The sequence below is a fragment of the Seriola lalandi genome, unplaced genomic scaffold (genome assembly GCF_002814215.2).
Source record: "Seriola lalandi dorsalis isolate HSWRI2012SDOR001 ecotype SW California unplaced genomic scaffold, Sedor1 jcf7180002054585, whole genome shotgun sequence".
Classification (NCBI taxonomy): Eukaryota; Metazoa; Chordata; class Actinopteri; order Carangiformes; family Carangidae; genus Seriola; species Seriola lalandi.
The window spans coordinates 4,021,367-4,043,103 of record NW_019525138.1 but is presented as its reverse complement, the minus strand read 5'-3'; the positions used below and the strand labels follow the sequence as shown (position 1 = coordinate 4,043,103).

Genomic DNA, 21,737 nt, shown 5'->3' with positions numbered 1-21,737 from the left:
GGGATTAAGGGATTTTCAGCCCAGTCTTACAAAAAGAGAGGCACAATGGAGGGACAGTGTTCACCAATTTGTAATCTGCTGTAGTGAATTAAGTGTGAGATAAAGCTGTACAGAGGTGGTCAAATTTATATACTGCAACAGCTATTTTCACTTGTTTTTATGTGTTGTCATGCACAGGTGAAGATAAGGATTTGACACTTGGCTAAAGATGACGTGAAGTAAAACAATGTCACATCTCAAACTCTTCATTGACAAGGAACTGCCCAACCCTACCTTTTCTCTCCTAATACAAAAACTAAGCCCTATGTGGCATGTGAATAGCGGCTGCAGAACATCTTGGTTTTTATTTTAGTGCACACATTCACGGTTAAACAGTGTTATTTAGAGATCTCACCTATTTTTAACATGTCATGTTCGGTTCCCAGCAAAAATAGACCTGTAGATGTCACGTTGACATCAGACCAGCAACATTACATCAAACTGACACCTTTTTCACTATAGCTGTCCATGTCTAGGCTGAATCTAAATATGGCAAAGTTAAAATGAGGTGAGGGCTGCAATCAATATTCATTTTCATTATTAATTAATCTGGGGCTTAATTTATCAATGAGATTATCAATTGTCAGTCAATAACTAGTGACAAATGCCCCTCATAGTTTCTTAAAGCTCAAGCTGATGTCTTCAGTCTGTTTGTTTTGTGAAATTTAAATGCTAGAAATAATCTTTTTTTTGGCAATTCGTACATGATCAAACTAGTTATTGTTTTTCTGTTGATTGACTAATTGTTTTAGCAGGATTTAATGTGGATCGAAGGGTCTGGCTGATACCCAAATCAGTATCAACACTGATAGCAATCCAGTGAATCAAATCTATGCATCAGTAAGGCCTGTGCCGATATTAATATAACAGTATTGAATATTGTGATATTTCACACCATGTACGATATTTTCCATAATATTATATAGATTTGTTTTTTTTTGTAGTTTTGCAGAGTCTGTGCAATGGATCAGTATAATCAGTTAATGGATCAGTATTGGCCAAAATAAACCAGATCTTTTCTTTACTACACTCTACTGTCTTTTATCCACCTCAGCCTGTTGGTGCTGCAGAGCTGCTCTCGTTCTCAGCAGCCTCCAGTGCAGCATTTCACCTCATATGAAGTGAATGAACTTAATGAATGATCCTCAGTATTTGGATCAAGAAGCTTGTGAAAAATAAGGTGTGACAAATTCAGCAGGCTACAGGTATGACCCCTTTGTTTTATGTCATACACCAAACAGGTGTATATGACTGAACTATATAAGTTTATATACCAACTCCTATATGACACCTGCATGTACTGCATGCATACACACAAACACACACATCCAGAAACACAAATGCTCACCTGTGTGTGTGGCACCGTGTGATGCTGAAGGGAGGTGTTAACCTTTAGTTTCTGCAGTGACAGAGTGGGTTGGCTCATTCCAGCAGGTGAATGTTGAGCTGCTATTCAGCCCCTCGGAGATACTCTCAACCCAGGTACTGACATTCCTGCAGCAGCTTCAGCTTTTATTTTTTACACTAAGGTAGGAACTGAGCTATGAAATCTCTTGTTTTTGTTATGCATTTGCACATTTAAGAAAAGAAATTTCAAGGTCATGTTAAATGTCAAACTGGAGACAGATGAGAGGAATATATAAAGGTGCTTTTTTGGTCTTATACAAGAATTTAGATAGTAAAGAATGCTGCTTATTTTATATTTCACTCAGATTTAATTCTCTGGAAAATGTGCATGTTCTTCTTTAAAAAAAACTTTTAAAACTAATGCACCAGCAAATTAATAAACCTCTTTATTCCTCTATAAAATTAGACATTGCTTGTTGTTTGAATGTGTCACTGAGTTGAAAAATAATCTGAGGCAACAGGTGAGTAAAGGTGGTGGACAGCAGAACAATCAGTAATCTGATCTACAGTATTAAGAGCACAAATACAAAGCCTGCAAGGTTAAAAAAAAACAAAAAAAAACAGAAAAACAAGATGTAGTCAAGGTGCTAAGAAATGTCTGCGATTATGTTTCACAATGAAATTTGAACAAAGTTAGAACCATGAGAAAGGAAAGCTTAATATTGGACGTACTGTAAACAACATTCTTAAAAATACTCTGAATTAAAAAGAGAAAAAAGAGGGGTGTTTACAAAGGAGAGCATGGTGTCGGTGTGTGAGGTGGCATCACTGCTGACACAACAGGACTGACTGTTTCATAAATACACATCTATTGATCTTTTAAACAGTGAATCAGGGAAGTATGGAGATTCTGAAGGTCACGTTGGTCCTCAAGAGAAACCCATACAGGACGACATTAAACAGTTACAGAGCCAACCAATGACTCATTTAAATTCAGTGTCACAACACTATAAAATCAAACACGAACCCCTGAACAGAGAGAGCGAAGTAAAGAGAAACCTACGATAAAGGTTAAATCTGGCGTCCGGTTTCAAGTGCTTCCTCTGTAAAAAAGCAATGTTAAGCTATTTCTGATTAAGCAAAACAAAACCAAACGTGTGCTCTGGTTCACTTGGTACTTTGAAGGTTGGATAAATCATTAACTTTCAGGAAGAGACTGCTTAAATGTAAGACGCAACCTCCTGACTTGATACCTGAAGTCTCTGCACTCTGGTCTTTTAGAACTCAGCCCACCGGGCGTTTGGAGAACTTCCAGCAACAGATCTGACACTTGTTTCTGGGTTCGTTTCACAAGCGATTGTGAGGCTGAGTGAGTCGTTAAGGTTGGAAATATTTGGTGGCGCTGAAGTTTTGAAGGTCATTAGAGGTGGCAGAAAGCCTCAGGGCAGAGCTACGGCTATCCATCCGTGTACACGGTTCTGTTCCAGTGAACCACAGATGGGTGGCACAATGCAATTTGCAGTAAGTGAGCATGTAATAGAGTTGTAAGTGCCCCAAGCAGCAGAGGAAACAAGCCAATTGCCCAAGTTGTTTCCAGAGTTCATCCCTCGATTCCCATTGTCAGCAGTGGATGACAGACCTTTAGTCTAACTTTAGAACACAAAAAGACACTGTTGATGTTGTCTTATAAAAACAAAAATGACACAAACCTCAAAAATATAAAGTATCACAGCTTTGTTCACAGAGAGTGCAGTGGAAACTTCCTACCAAAGGTCAGCATGTGTTCTGGTTGTATTTGGTTTGTGTGCTGTCTTGTTTTGTACACAGAGCTGCTTGTTTCAGGCTCCACAAGTGAGTGGAGTCAGTGTGGAGAAAACAGCTCAACCTAGTGGGTCGGCACAACACAGGGAACTATCAGGGCTGTCTGAACCGTACTGCTGTAGATGAAACCACTTGATATAGTGGGAATATAAAAGACTTCCTTATTAGCTCTTTTTATTTGTTTAGCATCATGACTGTCTATCATTTCCTGGAAAAATAAAAGAATATATATTACAATAGTATACAATATATTAAGTCGGCTGCATGTGGTGGAAATTCCTCCTCATTGTCTTGAACCATTTAAAAGACATTCAGTTCTGATTAAAAACTCTTCTCATGGCCCTATTCTCCAGATGCTATTATGGTCAAATTCACTCCGACAACAGTTACATCACGTTAAAAAATGCTGAATTAATCGTGGATTAATTGTGTGTGTTGAAGTTGAGTTTATCAGCCAACCACATGAAACAAGATGAGAGTATCTTACTTTAACTTTTCTGTCTGTATCAATATGCTGTGAAGGGCTCAGACTTAAGTTCTCATTTATTTCACTTTTTTCGTTACAGTGACATAGTCTTCAAGGACGGCCTGAGCATTTGTCTTTATTATGTCATTATTATCATGTTAATCCAGACTGCAGTGCAGAAAGATAAAATTACATCCGTCTGCACAGAAGAACTACTACATGAACAGTAGCTCTATCACAGCATTGTGAACTATGATATTCTCAATTTTGCATTTTATTTGATTATATTGCAACTACATCAGTAAAATTTCAAAGATGTATCTATTTTATATTATATCCTCTGGGAAGATGAATGTTTGTAGAAATTTCATGACAGTCCATCCGATAGTTGTTGAGTCTGGACCAAAGTGGTGGAACGACAAGCCAACCCAACATCGCCATCTTTAGAGCCACAAATGAGGCCAAAAATGACCTCAGTATTTGATCGATAATGAAATTCGTTGCAGAGATTGAAATTTACAGAACCATTCAAAGTCAAAGCAGCAGGAAAAAGCAGCAATGACTTAAAGTGACCTTTTGGGTAACCTGGATGTTGCTGCTGAGGAAGTACAGATGAATGCATGTCTTTGCACTTTCAATTCTCCTGGTAAATGATATGCTGGAGATTTGATTTCAGCCTGATAACCCACGAATGCTACAGTAACTCAGCTTCTCTTGGTTTTCCAGTAGGGTGCCATATCAGGGTATTTAGGAAGGGATTATGGGAAGCTAATAGGACGTTATTTCTATGACCTCATGGAGTGAGTTCCATACTCTGGCATTGGGGCCGTTCGCTGTAGCCAGGAGAAAGTGGAGTCTGTGACTGGAGCCCAGTTCACTCAGTCAGATAGCGGTGATTCAAACCCCATTTGTTTTGGGCGTAGAGGATGCTCTCAGTGGTTTGGCTGTGATTGATCCTTCCTCTGCCCGTGATCGCACCATGACACTATTCCAGTTTCCACATTCATTTTTCCCCTGCTAACTTAGACCAGTTCAGTCCTGTGGCGCTTCCTTTATTGGCCCTCTGACAGTTCTTTGACCTCCACCCACACAAAAAAAGATCTTGGGCCATTGCTTCTGACAGCAGCAAACCTTTGCATGGAAAGATTATTCTATGTTTACAGATAGTTTAATGTTACTGGGGCAAAAGACATCCTACTGTGGCCCAACAAAGGACCGCCAGCCACTAAACTGATTTTTTGAGGCAGAATTAAAAGAAAATTAGAAATCTTTATTAATTCTTAAGAATTCTTAATCTTAATTTACAAAATGTTAGCCGTTTTAATTAACTAATGCATAAGTCCGACACTGATAAAACCATAGAAAATTGACCTTTAATGTGCCACTACAGCCACTGCACATGAAAGATTTGTAGAGGGATATTTCTAACACAGCATCTTCGGTGCTCTTGGTTTATTATAAAAGGAAAAAAAATCAGTGGCATACAGTGGCACATCAGCAACAGAAGGGTTTTGTATCTCCAGGCAACTGCCCCATCGTGATTAAATGTATCGACACAGTACAAAGCGACAGGAAAAAGAGAATCATACATGGTAAACATTCCCAGATTTCTATCTTAAAAATAGACCTCGAGAGCAATCAAAGCATAGACAAAAAACTAAATGGGAGACAAAATATGAAAGAAAACATGTGAATGAAATTATGAGTATAACCCATAACGGAAAAAAGCAAATAAAAAAATAACTTTTTCCCCTGTCATTGATTTTTTTCTTTGGTCCTGTCTTACTGTTCTTGTTGTCAACAAAGTGCAACTCATTGTGTATTTATATTACATGCAACAGCAGGGAGAGCAAGAGGTTGGAGATTTCCAGTGATCTGCCAATGTTTTTGATACATGGAAGACTCTACTGTTAATTGTTTCCTCCAATAATAGTGGCTGGAAAAAAAAAGAAGGAAAATGGGCAAGACTGGTTTAGGTGGATGTCTGTTTTTTGTATCAGAGCAACAGGGAAAGCCCTTTGGGAGTCTTATGAGTGATCTGTGTAGAAGGTGCAGCATCAAAACATTACGTAATTAAACAAATTACTGTTTGCGGTACATATATTTTCTCATATATCAGGGCTCATTTAAATTCTGCTTGTTTTGTCCTTTTCCAACTATGGAAACATGTGCACTTATTTGTCAATTAGCAGTAGAGTCAATAAAACAGAGCTGTAACTCACATACTGCCTGTAGTCAATATATGCATTTCGTTCTGTGAAATCACTTGTTGCATAAAACAGCACATCTTATATCTTAGTCTTCAGGCATATGGAATAGAAGAAAACATGAAATGATTATTTCTAAAATGCGCCTAAAATTGTTGAAGAAACCCAATTGCAGCCACCACATAATCTGGATTTCTGTGTTTGATTTGTGTTGCAAATGTGGACTTCTGCATTCTCATGTGGGTCAGAGATCAGACAGCTTTCAGTAGCTGTTTGGTCTCGTTGGCAGAGTTGCCTGTCTGCTCCTGCTGCCATGACCTGCACTGCTCTAATGACCTTCTCTCAGGCAAAGTTTTGGGTCAGTTGAACTGCAAAACAACAAACTGCAAAGCTCTCAGTCCAAACTGACAAATGTTAGAAAGTTGTTGATTTGGAACTCTCATCAGGGTTGGTTTACACCTGTGTTAAAAGGCGAATGCAGTTAATTGCAATTACTTACACAACAGGATAGGTCCCACATAACTGGACTGGTGTCTAAGATTTAAAACCACATCTAGCCATCCAAAACAGTCTCCGAAAAGTAGAATAGAGAGAACATCTCAAAATCCACAGTTACGGTTAGGGTCCTGTCTTCCATTAATGTGGTTCCATCTTCCGGTATCAATGTTTGTATTGCGGGTCTTGATCTCAGTTTCAGAATCATTACACCCCTAATTTTCATGGTTCCATTGTAATGGAATGTTTCTGAAATAATAGTATCTGCCACGAAACAGAGCAATGTGAGAGATGACTGAGTAATTGCTGGTCTGCACCAGTTGTTTTGTCACTGTTATTTAAAGCGAACTTTCAACTTTGGCGCCACTTCATCGTAGAATCAAACATTAACACTGTGAGAGAAAGCAATGTTGTCTACAATTAAAAAATTTTACACAGTGGCTTTAACGTCATGGCAAAAAATCTATGTGTTGACATTCTGATGAATAAATATTGTTCACTATCTTCCCTACAGATTCTGGAAGATGCATAAACAATATAAATGTGTGAGCCCTACCGATGACGTCAGTGTGAAGACTGAAAATGGACATCAACGTAAGAAATATCGCTACGTACGTAAAGAGGGCAACTGTGACATTGTGTTCCGCCATGTTCCAGAGGAGTGGCTGCTGTTTGTAACAGATATCTTCACCACCTTGGTTGAGATCAGATGGAGGGTGATGTTCCTGATCTTTGCCCTCTCTTACATCCTGTCTTGGCTCTTCTTTGGCATCCTCTTCTGGGTCATCGCTCTCGCTCACGGTGACATCAAAGATGAAACAACCAACCCCTGTGTGTACGAAGTCCGCAGCTTCACAGCTGCTTTCCTCTTCTCGCTCGAAACTCAGACCACCATCGGCTATGGCTTCAGAGGAATGTCCGAGAACTGCATGATTGCCATCATCATCGTCACTATACAAGATGTTATCAGCTGCTTCATCGACACCTTCGTCATTGGAATTGTTGTCGCCAAAATGGCCTCAGCCAGAAAAAGAGCACAGACGGTGGGCTTCAGCAACTGTGCTGTCATTAATCTTCGCGATAGTTACCTGTGTCTTTCCTGGAGAGTCGGGGACTTCCGCAGACACCACCTGGTGGAGGGGACGGCTTGTGCTCAGATAGTCCGCTCCACGATGCATGCCACAGGGAAAGTGGACATAACCTATGAAGACCTGGTCATCCAACAGAGGGACATCACCCTGGTCACACCCACCACCATCTTCCATAGGATTGAGCCAGGTAGTCCACTGTACAAGATGAGTTTGATAGATCTGCGTAAAGCAGACTTTGAGCTGGTGGTTTCGTTTACCTACACAGACGACTCCACAGGTATGCTGCATCAGACCCGTACTTCATACACTCCAGCGGAAATCCTCTGGGGTCAGCTCTTCCAGGAGATGATCAGGGTCAGCAGGAGGCACTACAGGGTGGATTACAACTTGTTCAATCACACTGCTAAGGTGCTGGTGCCTGAGGTCAGCGCTGAGGAGTATGAACACAAGAAGCAGCTGCGGCCCTCTCCTCGCCATTCTCCACGACATTCACCCAGATCTTCCCCACGGCCTTCACCCAGATCTTCCCCACGGCCCTCACCCAGATCTTCTCCACGGCCCTCTCCAAGGTCACAACGGCAGAATCATCAAGAAAACCTTTTGAAACCTCCAACGGTAACAGTGGAACTTGTGAGCGACAGCCACCCTGAACCAACTGATTCAACATCTCAAGAAGAGAGTCAACATCAAGACACTTTGACTCTGCCACATGACCTCACAAGTACAGAAGTATAAAGCAGAACCATATTTGCAGTGGCTATTCTGAAATACATTGTGCTAATTTTCCATTTTTTCAAAGAAACCATTGTTATGCAATAAAAAAAAATCCAGAACAGTTAGTAAATAGATCTTATGTTGAGATTTTTGTCAACTGTTTTTATATTCTTTATAATGTGTGAAAAGAAAATATGAGCAGGCCAAAACTTAAGAGTGTGTATGTTACTTATTTAAAAAGGTCAGATGTTTTAATGTAAAGTTTAAAGTCAAATCTCTGTTCATAGTAAATAACCAGAAGTCATAGAGGCGATGACAGTAATGTCCCTCATGAGTGAAGTCATCAAAGTTTATATGAAACACATGGAAAATGTTAAGCTTACTTCATGTTTGTGGTGGAGGAATCACATTTATTTAGTACCAAGAAGTCAAGATCTTCAAAAACCAGTTCAAATATTTTACATCCTGATCTGCTGCAACAGACCGACCAAATGTGTTTCTAATTTTGTTGTTATAGTATCATTAAGCAGATTTTATAAGATTAAAACAATATTGCTTATAAGACAATACCAGTGTCAGTAAAGTGATGTTCTGGTTTGCGTTTTCACTTCCTGTAATAATCATGATCCATCTCAGACAGATGTCTGAGATGGATCATGGTTCTTGTCTGAGAACAAAAGCTCTGATGGGGAAGGTCACTTTGATGTCAAGTAACCAGACAGACAAAAGTAAGCAGACGCTGCTTTGTAACATGCTGCTCTGCTGCTCTCTGTGTAATCCTATTACAAACATGTATTCTTTTTATCATATATCCACAATAGATCAGGTCAAAGCTCATGATGTTATTCAGGCACGAGATCATGACAGTGTTGATTTAATGTGATTTTTATCTGTCCATCAATTAACTCGGCAGCTGGAGTTTGAAGTTCACTCGGCTCCTGACCCTGTTACAGACTGCAGCCGGTCCCCCTGACACAAACCTCATAATGCTGTTTTCAGCGGGGGTGGGGATTGTCATACCAAACACACCATGAACACACTGTGACCTTGTGTTGTCACTGCACAAGTGGTTATCCATAGTACAGCATGGAGAGGTGAAGATGCTTACGTTAATGATGTGCCTTCACCTGCAGCTCAATATGTAACAGTATACCCACCCCTTTTCCAAGCTATTAAACATGGGGGCGGAAATGTTCTGCTTTGGGATTGTGTGGCAGCCAGTGAGACAGGAAACTCTGCACAGACAGAGGGAAGAATGGATTCCACTAGATATAAGAAAATTGTGGAGGCAAGTCAGTCAAGAAAGTGAAACTTTAAAGTGGCTGGCTTCTACAACAGGATAATGATCCAAAGCAAACCTTAAAATCCACCATGAACTACTTCAAGAAACAAAGCTGAAGCCTTTGGAACAGCCCCCTTCCCCCACCCCCTGACCTGAACATCACTGAAAGTCTGTGGGTTGATCTGAATCCACCCAACATGAAGTGATCTGAAGGGTGTGTGAAAGTTAAGCAAGCAAGAATAGAAAGACTCTTAGCCACAATAAAAGCTGTGATATCTACCAAAGGCAATAAGGCCTCCAACCTAAACGACCGTATAAGTCATTTGTTTCTACCCTTGGATACAACCCATAGGAGTGTACAAGTAGCAGACGTACTGGGCCTTTGTTTTCATGGTCACAAGAATAAACGCAGTTAAGATTGTGGAACAGCTATGGATAAAAGAAACAATCACCCCCCATCCCCCCAACCCTTTCCTACAGTGTAGGAAAACCTACGGTAGCCTCCAGGTAATGTAACCGTAGAAAATGAAAAAGGCCTTCTCCAGAGCCAGTGCTTGGTTTGTGCGTCCTGGGCTACTGTTGAAACATGGAGGTGCAACATGGCGGGCTTTGGGGAAAAGGCCAGTCTCCCTATTTAGATATGATATATCATTCTAAGCTGATCAAAAAACAATGATTCTTAGTTTCAGGTGATTATACACTAATGAAAACATCATTATGAACAGCATGAAGTAGATGTCTCTAAAACTTACACACTGGTGCTTTAACACAGCTCCACCACAGCTGCAGGAAAAGAGAGCTTAACCATCATATGGCTGATACACAACAGCGTTGACTACAGCTTCCTCTCTGGTCACCAGCACAGCGACACATGTCGAGCCATCACAATTTAGAGTGAGGAAACCTTTTTAGGTTTCCTGCAGTCTGCCTGGCAACCAAGCAGGACTGCAGAAATGCAGGTCAGCGTGGTGGTCCCCTTTAATTGATACAACATGATTAATGCAGGCTCTACCAGGCCTGTGGAAAAACTACTGAACTGTCCACAGAGCTGTTTAAGTTTACTAGCTGTTTAAGTTTATTAGTTTTTTGGGGCAGAAAAGAAAGGAAGATGTTTTTATGGTATAGGAGCCCAACAGTTTCCATGTCAGCTAATAGGCTACTAAATTCATCAGTTGACCCACTAGCCTGTCTCATTTTCAGCATCTAGTTATTAATTTTCCAGGAAGGCCAAGAGGTCTGACCCCAAAGAGTTGGAACATTTCTTAAGTCCATGTGATAGTGGAAAGACCAGCCTCCTAAACAACCCAGTACCCTGAAAAATATCACAAACCTTCAGTGTATCAGTGTATGTATAAATATATTTCACCCCGATGCCTTCATGCTGGCACCGACCAACTTTTGGCCACAGCTGCTTTTAAACAAAGCCTGACTTCACATTTGGACTTTCTGTTTGTCTGGGACTGGAGCAAAGCTTGTTTTTGGATGAACAGTCTCTTCCAGCAAAAGCTCCCAGTACACCCATGTTTGGGTTTACCAGGTCTGTCTGACCTCTCCTGCCTCCTGATCCAACTCAATAATGATGTATTAATAAATAGTTCACAGCTCAGCCCATAACTGCCTTCCATCCAAACTCTGGTTCAAGGTGTTGTAGTGGTATAAATACTGCAAACCCTTTTCAAAAGCAGTATTCAAGATGGACAATCCTGCAGTCCTAGTTATATTTTACATATTTAAAAAGGAAACCGTTTTTGTTTTTTAGTTTTCAAACTCATTCAAACACTGAACAGGTTTCAATGAGATTTAGTGGAAAGTTGGGCTAATTTCCTGAATACAGATGTTGATGTTTTCACACTAGCACAATAGAGCATCTTTGCTACGTTTTCATGAACTACTGCAACTAACTGAATAAAAAAAATTGAATAAAGTTTGAGTAAGTTTGTACCCCTTCCACTCACTCATGCAACCAGCTTCCAAAACTGAGCATAAGGAAAACAAAATGGGGACCCACTCATGAATGAAGCTCCATAGCTCTACTATAGTTCAAAACTCCACAGAATACCTTTAATAAAGAAGATTTCAGTTAAACTTAACCAAACCATAACCACAAAGAAACCAGACCAGACAATGCTGTAAAGAAGAGCTAGATAGACTTTACTGAGTTAGACAAGAAGATTGATACCACCCTCGTTTTTATCTGTTGCATATGAAGCTAGCAGATGATTAGCTTGGCTTAGGATGAACAGTAGAAATCGGGGGAAACAGCTACACTCTATCTGTCCAACGGTAACAAAAACTGCCTACCAGCACCTCTACAGATCACTGATTAACGCGTTTAATTGTGTTAAAATGACAATTCACCATTTTATGGTCTGTGACTTCCCACTCTCCACTGTCAATGTCAAATTATTGCTTTATGGGTCAGTGGTGAAGTCCACCTAAACAGTTCTGTCACATATAGAGGGGAATTAGGATGCACTGATTTAAATCCTCAAACCTGTTAAGCTTCTCCAAAGCCCTCATGGGTCTTTTTGGAAAACAATGGCAAACAACAGATCTGGTCATTTAGGTTGGACAACTTGACCTAAACAGACAGTGGTGGCAAGTGACTTGGTAGATTTGCCCAGGTGTTATACTTTAGTACGACTTTGAGGTACTTATACTCTATACTGTGCTACTTCATTAATTCAGTGGGAAAAGTTGATCTTTTTACTCCACTGTACTTGATGTATTTGATGAATAATACAGAGTATGATCAACATATAAAGTCCAATGTGTTATTATAAGTTAAGACTTTATTGATCATTGCGGTAAATTCAGAAGCTACACAGCAGGATTTAAAGTAACAGCCATACAAGAACGCATCAATAATTATGATAATAATATTTCAGTTGAAAGTTGGAATGCAGGATTTTACTTGTAACAGAGTATTTCTACACTGTGATATTGTACTTCTTCCACTACTGAAAATTAAAGATGTTCTATGCATTTTTTTTATGTATTTATTTATTTTAATCGAAGCACACACTTATCTAACAGCCTAATAGCAGGGTACAAAATCTTGCTTATTGTACCTTTAAATGAGATCTTTGTTGTTTTTACTATCAGTACTCCGTAAGTAAGCTGCAATTTTTCATCCTACACCTCTAGATGCTGTTGCTGCAGTGACACAAGTTGCATGAAAGTTCAGATTCAGTGTCTTCCTCCTCCTGCTGCTGTTTTGGTGCTCGCTCAACGGCACAGCTCTGTGTGTGGGAGACAATCACTGGTTAATTCCAGTCTCCAGTTCTCCACCTTGTGGTCCACACGCAGCACTGGGCTACTGCATGCATCGCTCTCTTTATTGCTGGAAATTGGGCATGGAAAGCAAACACACACAACGCGCACAGTTCACTGACACAGGTGGTCTGGGCTAAATATATGTGCTGCTATAAATAACCACATCTAAAAATAAGACTCACTGCGGGGGGGATAGGGGGGAGACAAGGAGTTCAAAAGTCTTTTTGAAAAACCCGCAGTTGTGGGTTAATGTTTATCATGAATTAGTAAGCAGGAAGAATGATTTAGTCAATGGCACTAAGACAACACAGCTACAGCCTGACCTAAAATTATAGGGCAACAGATGCATAGTCTAAACATCCGAAGCAACTTGATAGCTCAGTGGAGAAAGACAGTCATATCATAATACAGGCATGTAGGCCTTTATTGAGTGAGTCATTCTTTCCAACAGACCACTTTTTCCATACCCACATTAAAAAATAAGATCTATAAAAACAACGGGTATCACAAAAATGAGCGTGATGGGTTGTACACTGTCGACAACAGGTGGGAACAGGAACAGTCACTTATTTTTTTTTGCACAAAATTGTAATGCCTCTGCAGTGAGAAGATAAATTATTGGTTTGATGGATCTCAGGGAAAAAAGAAGCTTTAAAAGAGAAAAAAAAAAACATGTGTCACAGGTGTTAAAGGTTGTAGCTGATCACTTTCCTTTATTGGAGAACTTTTTTTGCACCTATATACAAACATTTTTCATTTCAACATACATCAAAAGTCTACCAATGTTGTCCAGATTTAATAAGGGAAAAATTAATTAATGCTTTATCACATTTATTTTTGTTTCTATTTAAGTTTTGATTTAAATCCTTGACTTGCCTCCTCCCGTTTTATTTGACCCGTAACGATTCACAATGTCATCGGCCAATTAGTGTCAAATTGCTCTCCATTACTTCCATGTTGTGTTGTGTTGTCAGTCGCATCGCTCAAACACAAAAATCACACACACTCACAAAAGAAGACACACGCACACACGCACGCACGCGCGCATACGCACACACGCGCGCATACACACACACACACACACACACACACACACACACACACACACACACACACACACACACACTACAATTGCGCCTGCTGCACTGTGCGTTCTCCCCTCCCGACTTCCATTGGCCGGGCGCGGAGCTTGGGGGCGGGCCGTGCCGGTGCGTGCTGTTTAAAAACGCTTTGGGAGAACTCACTGCGAAGCACATTATTCGAGACCGGTTCTCCAGAGACATGAGGGAAGTTTCACGCTTGATCTTGTTCGGCCAAAATAAATAACAAGCGCGCGGAAACGACGCCGGGGATCGCGGGGGCCAAGAAACGTCTGGATTATATTTCACCAAGCTGATTCCAGTCGGTCTTCAAATGAGCAACAGGTAGAGGAAACTGAGTTTGAGCCTCTCCTTTTGATAGATCCATTCCTCTTAAACTTTCATATAAATGTGATTCCTGTAATAAGCCGTCCACGCAATGTCAGAGCCGTTATCTTTTGGCAATCGACCGCTCATTAAGTGCCGATAGCCTCAACTTTTATTCTCCATGACGCGCCGACTTCCTGGCTTTTACGCACCACTTCTGCTGCCACAGCTGCTGTCAGATGACCCGCCAAAAAGTTTCACTTTATCAGGTCACATTTCGTCTCGCTTCATATTTTAGGGCTTTATATGATAAAATTTCTAATTTTCTGATGGTCTGAGCTGGAAATGAAACGTGTGTCTCAGTTTGAGGTGTGTGTGTGTGTGTGTGTGTGAGAGAGAGAGAGAGAATGTGTGTGTGTGTGTGTGTGTGTATGGATGATTGCATCAGAAGTCAGTTCCCTTTTTCCCTCAGCACCTGTTAACATTTGTCCCTGGCATTTGGTGCATTCTGAGGGCAGCTCTGTCTGTCTCCTTACAGTCAGATACTGTTCAATAAAACTGCTTACATCTCAAGACTAGATCATAATAATATATCAATAATCATTATTATTGTGTTATTTATTTAGGATTTTTTGTCCACTCTCTTTCAGTTTCCCTCTCTCTCAGAGTTCTACTTATTCTGAAAACAGAAGTGCAGATTTAGCTGCATGTGATTCATTTTAGGAAAATGATGAAAACCTGCTGCAATGTTTATTAAACAGTTTACATATCCGGCATCATCCGAGGAAAGCTTACACATGTCTTAGTGATAAAGTTTCCTCTGTATTTAGGAACAGTGCATGTACACTGGATGGTACTTGGAGTCATTTTGGAACTTGAAACTCTTTTATGTGGTATTTATGTACAAGTCTTACAAATTGCATCAGCCACTTTTGCTTTTTGCAAACATGAAACCAGAGTCTGAGTTGCAGCTGTGGTCACATCAGATATATTTACATATTTAATCTGAGTGTGAGACTGACTGACCCTCTACCCCTGAGGAAACTTTCACCACCAGCTTCTTTCTCATCTTAAAACTCTCCTGCCTTAGACAGAAATTCATCCCAGCAAAAAATAAAAAGGGAGACCACTGTACGCAGGTTGGTTTATTCTTTGTTGCTAGGACAGCCAAAACTAATGAGCGGTGTTGTAGTTGTGCCGGGAGAATCCTTAGAGCACAGCCATCATTACAGCAGAGAGAAAAAATCCCAGAGGACTCTGAGAGTCAACAAGCTGTGCATCTCTTGCACAGCTTGTACGAAGCACGAAGCTCACACAAGCTTCTGTGAAACAACAGATGAAGAGGATATAACCTGCATCTGTTCTGCACAGATGAAAGTTGAAAAAATGCAGTTGTTTATGCATGAAACTGCTCCATAAAGTGTTATCTGCAATGATAGTAATTCTAGAAGGTGGATGCTGATAATTTACTTAAATATTAAGTTGCACATGCAAATTTTCCTCCATCTTTCTTAATAATAAGAAGCATTACCTCTGAAAATGTGCATTAATAATGCATGACTGGATGTTGCTTTGGTTCAGTTTATCTAACTTATGGTGCATTTTCAGCTTCTGCAGTATATCATTTTAAAGATGAAGTTGATAAAGTAAGAAAAAGGATCTGCAGATCTGAACTTTCTCAGTTTAAGTTTTTAACATAATCCATTGCTGGTGCAAAACCATCCGTCCATGGGATCTCGCAGAAACGCTGTAACCCACCATCCAGCAAGAAATGATCAGGTCAGTGCAGGGCAGCCAAGAAAAACAAGTCAACTTTGTAAATGACCAATAACGGGACCTGAGTGCAATTACTGTGTGGCCTCTCTCAGTGGAAGTTGAAATGTTAGATCAGGGTTAAATATCACTGTTGTTGTTTGTCATAACTGGATGAAATATTGTTGGCACAGGGAGACGAACTTTTCTTACTCTCGGTATAAAGTTTTTGATGGTTTTTCTCAGGCTGCACGCACGTCTGCCTCAGCAGGGATGAAGTTATCAGCTCTGACAAGTTACTGATAGCTTATGTTGAACAAGTAACTGCTCAAATGTTGAAGCATTCTTTTATTCTTTTGATGATATTGTCATTAATAGCCCTGATGGTGATTTGATGAAGTGTATCTGATTTATCTGGAACTGTTTTCTCTAACGGACATCCTCTGTTTCTGTTTTCTTGTAGCAGATGAACTTGATGAGGTCCAGTCAGATGAAGAAAGAGGAGTGACCACTTCATCCTCCTCTTGTTGCACTCCATCTAGGGGCCAGTGAGGCTGAAGAGGCGTCCTTCAGCCCGCCTCATTTTGTCACCATTTCGTCTCTGAGTTGGTCCCCCAAAAGTGTTTCAAAACTGTTTCTCCAACGCGTCTTCCAGAAACTCAGACTGTTTTCCAAAGCAGAAGCAGCACAGCCCTCCCAGACTGAGGTGATGGGAAGCGTGCGAGCCAGCCGCTACAGCATTGTGTCATCAGAGGAGGACGGCATGAAGCTTGCCACTATGGCAGTACCCAACGGCTACAGCAATGGCAAGAGCAAGGTGCACACGAGGCACCAGCCGCAGAGCAGATTTGTAAAGAAAGACGGTCACTGCAATGTGCAGTTCATCAACGTGAGCGAGAAAGGTCAGCGGTACTTGGCTGACATCTTCACTACATGCGTGGACATCCGCTGGAGGTGGATGTTCATCATCTTCTGCCTAGCCTTTCTCCTGTCGTGGCTGTTCTTCGGCTGCGTCTTCTGGCTGGTGGCCATCTTCCATGGGGACTTAGAGAGTGACACCCAGAAGTGTGTCTCCAACGTGAGCAGCTTCACCGCTGCCTTCCTGTTCTCCATTGAGACTCAAACAACTATTGGTTACGGCTACAGATATGTGACAGACGAGTGCCCTGTTGCTGTCTTCATGGTGGTTTTCCAAAGCATTGTGGGCTGCATTATTGATGCTTTCATAATTGGTGCCGTCATGGCAAAAATGGCAAAGCCCAAGAAGAGGAACGAAACTTTGGTTTTCAGCCATAATGCCACGGTGGCCATGAGGGACAACAAGCTCTGCCTGATGTGGCGTGTGGGCAATTTAAGGAAGAGCCACCTGGTAGAGGCGCATGTGCGGGCGCAACTTCTGAAATCCCGGACGACAGCGGAGGGAGAGTACATCCCCCTTGACCAGATGGACATAGATGTGGGCTTTGACAGCGGAGTCGACCGCATCTTCCTGGTCTCCCCAATCACCATCGTCCACGAGATTGACGAGGACAGCCCCTTCTACGATATGAGCAAACAGGACCTGGAGAACTCCGAATTTGAAATCGTGGTCATCCTTGAGGGAATGGTCGAGGCGACAGCCATGACCACACAGTGCCGCAGCTCCTACGTCGCAAGCGAGATCCTCTGGGGCCACCGATTCGAGCCTGTGCTCTTTGAGGAGAAAAACTACTACAAGGTGGACTACTCCCGCTTCCATAAGACATACGAGGTGCCAAGCACCCCTCTGTGCAGCGCCAGAGACCTCGCAGAGAAAAAATACATTCTCTCAAACTCCAACTCCTTCTGCTACGAAAACGAGATGGCGCTGGAGAACAAAGAGGACACGGACGAGGGGAACGGGGGCAGTGTTGGGCCTGACGGCACCCAGACAGACAACATCTCAGAGACTGAACACAGCCAAGCCACGGTGCCGCTAGAGCCTCGGCCTCTGAGACGAGAATCAGAAATATGACTGGTCAGACCTCAAACCTCACTTGAGAGATTTTTTTAAAATCACCTCTCTACTCCAAAAGGCACAACGAGCCGAGCTGGGCCTTGGGTAGAGGAGAAGCCGAACGGTACTGCTGTGGGAAGCGGCAAGGTTTAAGACTTTGTATGTAAGAGTCTGAACATTGACTACATACAGTATGACAAAACACAGCACTACAAACCATGTGCATATTGCAGGATGAATTCTCCATGAAGTCCCCATGAATGTGTGCTCAGTTTCTGGTGACTGCAAGACGACAGAGAGGACGGAAGTTGAGATGACTTGAAAAAAATGCAGGCATGTCTCCGTTTCTCTGTCCAGCAAGAACATTGTGCTTTTAGAAAGGTGGATTTCTATATTTTTATAGATTATGTTCTCTAGTGCTGCTAGAAGTTAGTGGAAGTTAAACAAAAAGCCCTTGTAGATGCTTTCATTTTGACACACTAGAACCAAAGAGTACATGAAAAGTAGATGTCTGGAACAAAGAAGGTACAGGTAGAGTATTTGTTCATGAGCTGGTCTCATAGCAGGCATCCCACAAGTCTAAATAAATTGCACCAAAAACCTTCTGTCTGCAAGAAAGGTTGAACTTTACAGCACTGAATTTCTGATCTTCTGCTTGATCCTTTGCAGTTGTTGATCTGAGAAACTGTTCGTTGCTGGTCAGACAGATAGAAACATGCCTGCTCACGTCAAGAGAAAGAGCAGGGTAGTATTAACAGCATCAAACTGACAGAAATCATTAATTTGAACCGAGACCGGGGTAATATGAGAATCTGAATGTTCTTAAAAGTGCTGCTATGATGTTGCTTCTTTTTTTTTTTTTTTTTTTTTTTTCTTTTTTTTTCTTCATGGTTGATAAAAATGCCAAAGAGTATTATTATCATAGTTATGTGTTTCTTAAAAACAACACCTGATTAGATTTGGTACAGAGAAGTAGAACGTTTAGGGAGTTTTAATGAGGTTTGTTTTTCAAGAACGTGTGTACAGTTTATCATTTTTTGTTAATGTTGATCATCCTTATCTTGAGCCACTTCATCAAGCCTTAATCTGAAAAGTCAAAAATGGGGAAAGTGACGATGTATAAATGTCAAAGACTCATGACATCTCTGGTGTTTGCTGCATCAAAACATTAATTTGGATAGTGCTCTACTGATGTTTGGAAGGTTTTCGGTGTCAGCTTGAACCAAGAAGTTGATTTTTTTTTTTTTTTTTTTTTTTTTTAAAAGCCAAGTCTACTTTAAAGGTTTAAAAATATGATTTGGTTTGTGATGGAATAACTTCTTTGCAAAGAAATCTACATCTCCTCTCTAATGTCTGAATCGGATACAGTGTTATGACTGGAGATTGGAAAAAAAAAAAAATCAAATCAAAGTACAACATTCTCATAGCCACTTTCCCTTTTTGCTGTATGCAGACTACAGATCGGCTGACTTCATCATCATCATCATCATCATCATCACTACTTGAGTTTTCATTCTCTGTTGTTTTGTTTTACTTGAGAATGTAAAAGCATAGTTCAAAGCCAAATGTACTGTAACCCCTGCATATGAAGGCGTACTGCACAAGAGTTTGCATCAATACAAAGTTATATCCTGCATCTTTTTTTTTCTTTTTTTTTTTTTTATACATAGCGACAGCAGCCACTAGGCTCCATACATCCTACATGTGTAAATACCTCCCTCCCTGTTGCAGTTATTTTGTATCAGTCTTCCAAATGTACTGCAAAACCATGGAATGTACAGATTTTTGTATTAATATTATTATTATTATTGTTGTACATGATATTATATTGTTCTTTTTCAATAAAATGTCAAGTGGACAATCAGTCATGCTGTGTCACTGGTCATAAAGAAGCAGATTAAGATCTTTTCTCATCCAAATATTTTCAGAAGTTTCAGAATAACAGGATCAAGTCAAGTGAAGTTAATTTTATAAACACAAAAACAGCTTAATGTGAATCCTCAGGGAGATGAGGGTCAGATGAGACTTAAGTTTAGCTTTAGGATTAGTGAAGAAAACCAAAAAATACTTTATTTTAACACGGTTACATGGAAAATTCATTCAATTACTCAACAGTCTTGAGATACTTTACTGTCCTATTTCCATTTTTATGCTTCTTTATAATATTCCAAGGGATATACTGCACTTTTCACTCCACTACATTAATTTGGCTGCTGTAGTTACTTCAAATATCAAGAATTTACATACAAAAGATGTAATCACCAAATACTTACCAATACTTCTGTTCCTCTAAGTGACTAAAATTAACAATGCAGGACCTTTATATGTAACAGAGTATTTTTATGATGTGGTATTTCTACTTTGACTTACTTTTTCCAACACTATTATATCAAGGATTATACCAATCCTTTAACTGAGTAATTACAGAAAAGCAACAACATAAAAAATACTGTTACATGTTCGCTTTACAAGAATTAGCAGCAAATGTACTCACAAATATTGTAAGTCATTTTGAGCAAGACTTCAGCTTCCTTTCTTATAATTGTATAGCAGACATTTTGGGAAAGAATTAAGGAAATTAAGGACAGGACAGAAAACCGAAGTCTTTTAAATACCTTCTCAAAGGTATTTTAAAGGCAAAACACCTTTTACAAGTTATTTATACTTGTTACTTTCTTGAAATACAAGATGTCTTCTGGGCATCAGCAATACTTTGTGACACTACCTCATGCCAAATGTAAAGTAATCAGGTGTGTAAAGTAACTCCAGACATCTAATAAATGGAGTATAAAGTGCAGTGTCTCAGTCTTAAGTTTAAACATTTCTCTAAGTACCACTACCTCAAACTATACTTGTATTTGAGTAGTGCACTTAGTTGCCTCCCACCTCTGCGTACTGACAGAAGACCAGCAGCAGGGTGCTGTTGGAGCCTTGTTGACGCATTTGAGGCCTGAACATCTCCAGCAGCAGTGAGCTGTGACACTAACCAGCCTCCTCGGCCTGCGTCCTTCACTGGCACAGAAGGGATTAACATCTTTTTTTCCCCTCATCCTCTTGACATACATCGTGCTCATCTACCCCTCATCCTGTAGTGCTTTCTGCACGGCTCTCTCTCTGATGTCTGGTCTTCATCATTTCTCAGCTTTAAACCCAGAAGTAAAATTGAGTCACATGCCCACAAGTGGGATTTGAAATGGATCTGACAACCAACAAGAAAAAATACTTTAATACAGCTTTACTGTCACACAATAAACTAAACACGATGAAGAGGCTCATGTACACTGGGAACACAGCTCTTTGCAGAAAACTGATTATTTGCACTTTCCGGCACTGAACTGTTCAAAACCTGCACTAATCAATGTATTTCATATTATAACACTAAACAATTGAGCATGTAAAGTGTCGCTCATAGTCACAAACCCACCAACTATGATCTTTTTAGCCTCTTTCATCTCATAGTTTCCGTTTTTCTGCATATTTACTGTTTTGGTTCATTCTTAGCGCTAACATCAACTTTTCCAGTGGGAGCAGGCAGCTGTTTTCAGCAGAACTAGGCGTTATAAACCCATTTCCACTTCCTGCTCAGCAGCCAACAGCAGACAGACACAGTCAGAGAGCAGCCGGTGAACATAGTGGAGCATTTAGCAGCTAAAGAGCCAAAGATTTCCCTCAGTAGCTGGTGGAGACCAAACACAAAGCTAAAAATAGAGGGAACCCAGAGAGTCATCAGGTAGACACAAACATGACTCAAATTATGTGATCATGTTGCTCTGTGTCTGCTAGATGTTTGCGTAGATGTTAGCCATGACAACTTTATATGGCAATATTATGTCAGAGCTGCAGGTTTGTGACCTCGCTTTGGAGTT

The 21,737-nt window shown here is 40.6% G+C and overlaps 2 protein-coding genes across 2 annotated transcripts; both read left to right on the top strand.

Moving 5' to 3' along the window:
• Positions 1–1,492: 1,492 nt before the first annotated feature.
• On the top strand, positions 1,493–8,747 carry kcnj16a (potassium inwardly rectifying channel subfamily J member 16a). The gene is made up of 2 exons (XM_023418845.2): positions 1,493–1,568; positions 6,890–8,747. Exon 2 carries the CDS (start codon positions 6,900–6,902, stop codon positions 8,199–8,201), a length of 1,302 nt encoding a protein of 433 aa, XP_023274613.1. The 5' UTR covers positions 1,493–1,568; positions 6,890–6,899; the 3' UTR covers positions 8,202–8,747.
• A 5,257-nt stretch (positions 8,748–14,004) lies between these two features.
• kcnj2a (potassium inwardly rectifying channel subfamily J member 2a) lies at positions 14,005–19,737 on the top strand. The gene is made up of 2 exons (XM_023418805.2): positions 14,005–14,162; positions 16,360–19,737. The coding sequence occupies exon 2, from the start codon at positions 16,606–16,608 to the stop codon at positions 17,887–17,889; it is 1,284 nt and encodes a 427-aa protein (XP_023274573.1). The 5' UTR covers positions 14,005–14,162; positions 16,360–16,605; the 3' UTR covers positions 17,890–19,737.
• The last annotated feature ends 2,000 nt before the right edge of the window (positions 19,738–21,737 follow it).

Bases quoted from the DNA above. Each gene is read 5' to 3' on its own strand.
- kcnj16a (XM_023418845.2), top strand. From the start codon at position 6,900: ATGCATAAACAATATAAATGTGTGAGCCCTACCGATGACGTCAGTGTG.
- kcnj2a (XM_023418805.2), top strand. From the start codon at position 16,606: ATGGGAAGCGTGCGAGCCAGCCGCTACAGCATTGTGTCATCAGAGGAG.